The following is a 6,655-nucleotide window of genomic DNA, read 5'->3' as shown; positions in this document are numbered from 1 at the left end:
TTTCATTGCAGCAGTAGTATGATCTTAGAGTTTCTCGTTGCCCAAATGGGTGTCAGTTCCGATATTTATATGTGGCTGTCGTCGAGCAAAAGAAAGTGTCACTCATAGCCGTTGAAATGTCACACTGAAAATATGACAATGTCACACATAACAATCTGCCAGTCTGGCTATGAGCGGCGCGCGCCCGTCATTGACACAAAAGAAGGACACTGCTCCGATGAGAACCGCTGCCATATTGAAGCCCGGTGGAAAACGACGTTTGGTAAGACCCTTAAAAAATGCTTGTCTGCGAAAAACGCTTACTACCTTAAGGCACGCGGAAAGGAGTTTGATACAGTTTTATCAAACGATTATTCTCTTCTATTGAACTTCCTTAAAGTTCAAGAAAATTAAAAATGTAGCTTTGTTCAGCGCATTTGTAATCAGTTCGTTCTCCTTGCTCACGAGAAGTTCGCGCTTTGGTTGAGCTGTGTGGCGGCTCCGCTCAGCGGTGCCCTGAGTCCAACCCCTGCGTCAGACAGACGGATGCAGCCGTTCCAAGATGGCCGGCTCCGTGACACTGAGAACGCACTGCTCCTCCGCGCGCGGTCTGGTCCTACCTCTGTGTCCGCAGCACTGCGGGCAGGAGGGTGTAAGATGGCGGCGGGACGGGTGCGCGGGAAGAAGTCTGCGGGCCTCACGAAGCCGAGGACGACCGGAGGCGAGCGTCGCCTGAACGCGACTCCCGGAGCCCGACGCGGGGGTCATCCGGATACACAGCGGCGAAGAGAACCGCCCCCCGGCGAGCAAGGACGCAGGGAGCCGGGACCGAGCTCACGTGAGCCGATGGAGCCCCCCAGGAGAGGACCGGGGCCGCACGACCTCCAGGGAGCCCCCAGGAGAGAGCGGGGTCCACACAGCCTCGAGGGGCCCCTCGACACCAGAGAGCCGGGGCCCGGCCCTCGTGACCTCCGGGGACCCCACAGCAGAGGGCGGGGGCCCGACCCCAAGGGACCCGCCAGGATAGAGTGCGGGCCCAGCCCTCGTGACCCCGACCCCAGGGGACCCTCCAGGAGAGAGCCGGGGCCCAGCCCTCTTGACCCCAAGGGACCCTCCAGGAGAGAGCCGGGACCCAGCCCTCGTGACCCCGACCCCAGTGGACCCTCCAGGAGAGAACCAGGGCTCAGCCCTCTTGACCACAAGGGACCCCCAAGGAGAGAGCCAGGACCCAACCTTCGTGACCCCGACCCCCGGGGACCCTCCAGGAGAGAGCCAGGGCTCAGCCCTCGTGACCAAGGGGGACCCTCCACGAGAGAGCCGGAACCCAACCTTCGTGACCCCGACCCCAAGGGACCCTCCAGGAGAGAGCCAGGGCCCAGCCCTCATGACTTCGAGGGACCCTCCAGGAGAGAGCCAGAGCAGAGTCCACGTGGATCAAGGGGACCCCCAAACAGAGACCCAGGGCTGGATTTGCAAAACTTAGGAGCGACCCTAAGGAGAGAGACAGATCTTAATGTCTTTGGGGAACCCATCAACAGAGATCCTCAACTAAGCCGACAGTACAACAGGGGACCCCCCAACAGAGAACCAGGACCAGACTTTCAAGACCCCAGGGTACCCCCCAACAGAGAGCCAGGACCAGGCTTTCATGACCCCAGGGGATTCCCTAACAGAGAGCCAGGACAAGACTTTCATGAGCCCAGGGGACCACCCAACAGAGAGCCAGGACCAGGCTTTCATGACCCCAGGAGATTCCCTAACAGAGAGCCAGGACAAGACTTTCATGAGCCCAGGGGACCACCCAACAGAGAGCCAGGACCAGACTTTCATGAGCCCAGGGGACCACCCAACAGAGAGCCAGGACCAGACTTTCATGACCCCAGGGGACCACCCAACAGAGAGCCAGGACCAGGATTTCATGACCCCAGGGGACCACCCAACAGAGAGCCAGTGCCTGGTTTTTATGACCCCAGCAGAGACCCAGGACCAGGCATTCATGACCTCAGGGGATCCCTCCTCAGAGAGCCAGGACCAGATCCTCATGACCTCAGCAGACCCCTCAGCAGGGAACCTCCGTTGGGTCAACAGTACAACAGGGGATACACCAACAGACAGATGGAACAAGGCCTTCATGACTTCAGAGAATCCCTGCTCAGAGAGCTGATACAGGACCAACTTGAACCTCGTGAGTCCTTTTACAGAGAGTCGGGGTCTATCCTTCGTGACCTTGGTGAACCTCATACCAGACTGGGATCGGTATTGAGCCCACGTGAGTCTAGAGGACTCTACGCAAGAGACATGGGACAGAGTCTACAAAACATCAGAGGGGACCCCACCAAAGAACCGGGATTTGTACAGCGTGAGCCTGTAGGACCCCTGAGCAAAGAGTTGGGCTTGCAGAACCTCTGGGAACCCCATATCAGAGGGGCTGCTCAAAGCCCACATGAATCCATGGGACCTAACCGTAAAGAGCAGGAGCTGAGCTTGCAGGACCTTGGAGGACCTCACAGAAAAGAGCAGCGCTTTACTCCCTACAGCCGCCAGCCAGGAGTGAACCAGCGTGATCTTATGGGGTCCTACAGGAGAGAGCTGGAGTTGGACATACGCCTGTCTAGGGAACCCTATGGTAGCAGAGAGCCTGTTATGGATTTTCCAGAATCCAGGGAATCTTACAACAAAGAGTTAATTCAGCGCTTTCAAAGTCCATTGCCACCTTTCAACAGAGAGCCAGCGATTGCGCCAAAGGTTCTGGATGGGCTTCATAATAGACAGAATGAACTGAGAGTAACACAGTCCAGATCATCATACTGTAGCGATTCTGAACTTGATAGACAGCATCCCCAGGAACCCTGTTACAGAGAGTCTGTGTTAGACCTGCAGCACTCTCACAAACCCAACCACGAAAAACATGGAACAGCCCCACACCGAATCTGGGAACCTTATAGTAGAGAGCTTGAAGCAAGAGTACAACAATCTACAGCATCATGCAGCAGAGATCTTGAGTTTGAGGTGCATCATTCCCAGCAACCCTACCATGGAGAGTCGGGACTGGATCAACTGGAGTCTCAGAAATCCTACCACCAAGATCTGGGAATAAACCTGCAGTTGCAAAAAGGAGCCTACAACAGCGAGCTTGGGCTAAGGTCCCAATTGAATAAAAGACCTAGTGGTGGAGAACCTGGGTTGAGCACTCCGCAGCCTAGTGTACGATACAGCAGAGATCTTGGTTTAGACCTTCATAGGTCCGATGGGCTCCTCACCAATGATAAACAGCTTGCTGTACAGCATCACCAGATGTCCAGCTCTTCTGGAAATCACAGATTAAAGTGTGGGGAGACAAGACAAGCCCAAGAGAGGACTTCAATATCCACGCACAAGAACAATGCTTATCGGAGTAGAGGAGGTCGCAGAGTGCGCTCGCCACATGAAACTAGAAGACGCCGCAGAGATTGCTCTCCGGTCATAACAGAAAGTAGCAGAATCAGGTCTTCCTCAGAACACAGACGGAACAGTTCTTCAAAGACCAAACCCCAAGGCTATTCTCCTATTGAGGTTGATGAATATAGAGCCACTTCTCCCTTGGGGGTGTGGGGTAGTAGATGTGGCACACCTGTGGAGACAGACGCAAATGGTGACCTGCCTCCTTTAGTGGTGGAGGCCACTGAAAGTATGTCTCCTCCGAGGACCTGGGGCAGTAGATGCTGCACTCCTGTGGAGTTGGAAACTAGTGAGGGGTGTTCTCCTGTTGGGTCATGGGGTAGGAGAGGCACATCTCCTTTGGGCACCTGGGGCAGCAGATGCTGCACTCCTGTGGAGCTGGTGACTAATGGCAGTTACTCGCCGAGAGGTGGAAGCCAAGACCAATCTGCTTTTGGAACATGGGGCAGTAGATGCTGCACTCCTGTGGAACAGGGAGTCGGTGAAGACTGGTTACCTGCTGCAGTGGACCGTAGAGGCAGCTCTCCCATCAGGACAAGGGACAGCAGAGCAGACACTGCCAAATCAGGTAGACCCCGCCATTCACCAGTGAAGCTGGGTGGAGATGGACACAGTTTTTCCGGGGAAAGACTCAATACAGGCCAATCTTACACAAGAGAGGTGCGCAGAAGAAGCCACTCACCCGCAAGGAAGAGAATCATCAGAAGCTGCTCTCCTCGGAAAATGGGGCATGTAAGTGGGCGTTCTGCTGTGAAAACAGGTAACAGCAGAAATCTTTCTCCTGCCCGACTGAGTCGCAGAAGAGGACGCTTACCCATAAGACAGAGAAGTGCTAGAAGCTGCACGCCACCAAGAATGGAGCATGCTAGAGTTTTTTCTCCTGTGAGGACAGGCGGCAGCCGAGACCACTCTCCTGTGAGAACAGGCCACACCTGGGACCGTTCCCCTGTTAGGATAGGCCGCAGTGGAGGCCGCTCCCCTGTGAGGCCAGGTAGCAGAAGGGGCCGCTCCCCTGTGAGGCCAGGTGGCAGAGGGGGCCGCTCCCCTGTGAGGCCAGGTGGCAGAGGGGGCCGCTCCCCTGTGAGGCCAGGTGGCAGAGGGGGCCGCTCCCCTGTGAGGCCAGGTGGCAGAGGGGGCCGCTCCCCTGTTAGGATTAATTACTGTAGAGGGCAATCTCCTTTTAGGACCCCTCGCAGCAGTGACCCATCTCCCTTAAGGGATACTGGCCGAAAAAGCTCTCTCTGTAGGATGGACTACAAGCAGGAACAGTCATTTAGTGTACCGAACATCAAAAAATGGTCTTCCTTGGGAAGGCAATTTAGCCGAAGCCGGTCTCCCCATGGACTGGTATTAAGCAGTAGTCAATCTCCTTATGTATCCAGGAACCCACACCAGCAGGGTGTTAGCTACAAAAGAAGCCCATCGCCTGATGCGTCTAGCAAACAATTTTCCCTGGAAGTTGGCTACAGTAGGAGCCGATCCCCATATGGCTCCAGGAACCACTCTCCTCTGAATATACAATACAACAGGAATCCGTCACCCTATTTATCTCGAAATCGATCGCCCCTAGAAATGGATTATAGCGGGGACCAATCGTACTCTTCACCTCTTCGCCATAATCAGTCTCCCCACATTCCTGCTCGACTCAGCAAAAGTAGGTCAAACCATTTGTACAGCTCTCGTCCAAGACGAGCTAGAAAGATATAGTCTAGTTCATTTTTGTCCACTGATTGTCCTAGACCAAAAAACAGAGAAATTCATCCTGCCAAAATGCGCATTGAGCATCAGACCCCCAGCTGTTCTCTCCGTGTAAAGCATTTTCCAACTCGCAGAGCTTCAGAAAGGTTCCAAGTCTTCGATCTGTGTTTGGAAAATATAGTGCGATATCAATGGAACTCCATGCTTTTGGTAAGAACAGTTATGTTTTAGTGTCCTACTACAGTGATAAGGAACCCAGCAATGCCCTTGCTGTAACCAAAAGGGGGCTCAATTCTTTGGGGTGGATTTATTGGTGTCTGCCTCGTCAACCTTAATAGCTGATTCAACTTATTTGACAGATGGGCTTGTACCTCAAATCTGACTATGTTGGTAATCTAGAAAAGAATACCACTCCTGCTGAACATATTTTTAATTACTTTGGGAAGGTGGTCGATTGTGAGATGATGGAAAAGTCTGGTTCCCATACAGCGCCAAGATACTCCTTTGGGAGTGATTTGTGTGCGATATTAAATGTCTGTATCATACCGAAGTGTTCAGCATTTGAAGTATTCGAAAATCCATGAAAAAAATGAACTAAAAGATTCTTGGGAAGAGTAAGCTGACGCTGGGATTTGGGGAAAGTGTTCCGTCAAATTGTGTGTGGATTTGTAGTTTTACAATACTGATTTCACAGAACAATCCCAAATTGGACACTTCAGCCATTTTGGAACCATAGTTCAAGTGTTGCATGAGTACCTAAGATCCATTGCCTTGGTTCTTTTCAAAGACCTCGCTAGTTCTAGAAAAGCAGTAGATGGACAAAGGAAAACTGTTGCTTGTCATATGTTTCAAAGGGTGTATACAAATATATGCTGGTCAGCATTTTGTCGGTCTATGAAATCCTTGGGACAAGATCTTGGAGACTTACTCTACTTTGTTTTCAGAAATAAGTAAAGCTGAGGCTACAGAGTGAACAGAAGCATTTGATGATGCAGAGATGGTAGCAAATGCCAGGGAGGACGATACTCCAGTGGCAGAAGATAAAAGTGGATAAGAGCCAAAGCTCCAAAGGAAGGGTAAAGATCTGAGACGACCCTGTTATAAAAAGATGGCAGATTGGAATCTCCGCTTGAACAGGTTGAGATTTTCACACAAAAAGTGACTTATGGTGACCCTGTACGCTTAACTTCTGTCCTTCGCAAAACCAACTAAAAGTTATAGCTCCCACCCCTGCCCAAGGCTAATTTATGTTTTGTAGGACTTCAGTGAAGCAGACAAGTGATCTCATTTATTATTCTGCAAATGGGTTTATGAAGTAATAAATCTTTTCAATGCAATTCTTTCTTTGTTTTTTGTTACATAAATCACTTATTTTTAAAACCAAGTAAACCGTTGTCCTTTTCGATGTTAATATCCTCATGTTAGTATCATGTTAACTTAGTGAGGTTCACAGTAGCCTGGTTTGGCCAGAAATTTACATAATACAAGGCTTTTAATAAGCATGCTTGAGATGTACTAGTTTCATTATCAGTGCTGTTAC

The 6,655-nt window shown here is 51.6% G+C and overlaps 1 protein-coding gene across 1 annotated transcript; it reads left to right on the top strand.

Annotated features, from left to right (window-relative positions):
- The first annotated feature begins 609 nt into the window (after positions 1 to 609).
- LOC147678798 (uncharacterized) lies at positions 610 to 6,452 on the top strand. Its single transcript, XM_086946254.1, has 2 exons — positions 610 to 1,969; positions 2,015 to 6,452. Exons 1-2 carry the CDS (start codon positions 637 to 639, stop codon positions 5,122 to 5,124), a joined length of 4,443 nt encoding a protein of 1,480 aa, XP_086802380.1. The 5' UTR covers positions 610 to 636; the 3' UTR covers positions 5,125 to 6,452.
- Positions 6,453 to 6,655: the final 203 nt, after the last annotated feature.

The sequence above is a fragment of the Lissotriton vulgaris genome, chromosome 12 (genome assembly GCF_964263255.1).
Source record: "Lissotriton vulgaris chromosome 12, aLisVul1.2, whole genome shotgun sequence".
In the NCBI taxonomy this organism is placed as follows: Eukaryota; Metazoa; Chordata; class Amphibia; order Caudata; family Salamandridae; genus Lissotriton; species Lissotriton vulgaris.
Note: the sequence above shows the minus strand (reverse complement) of the source record. Positions and strands in the feature narration are given on the sequence as shown.

Coding starts and splice junctions, on each gene's coding strand:
- LOC147678798 (XM_086946254.1), top strand. CDS start 637: ATGGCGGCGGGACGGGTGCGCGGGAAGAAGTCTGCGGGCCTCACGAAG. Junction 1,970..2,014: donor CAGCAGAGACCCAGGACCAG/GCATTCATGACC, acceptor AGCCAGGACCAG/ATCCTCATGACCTCAGCAGA.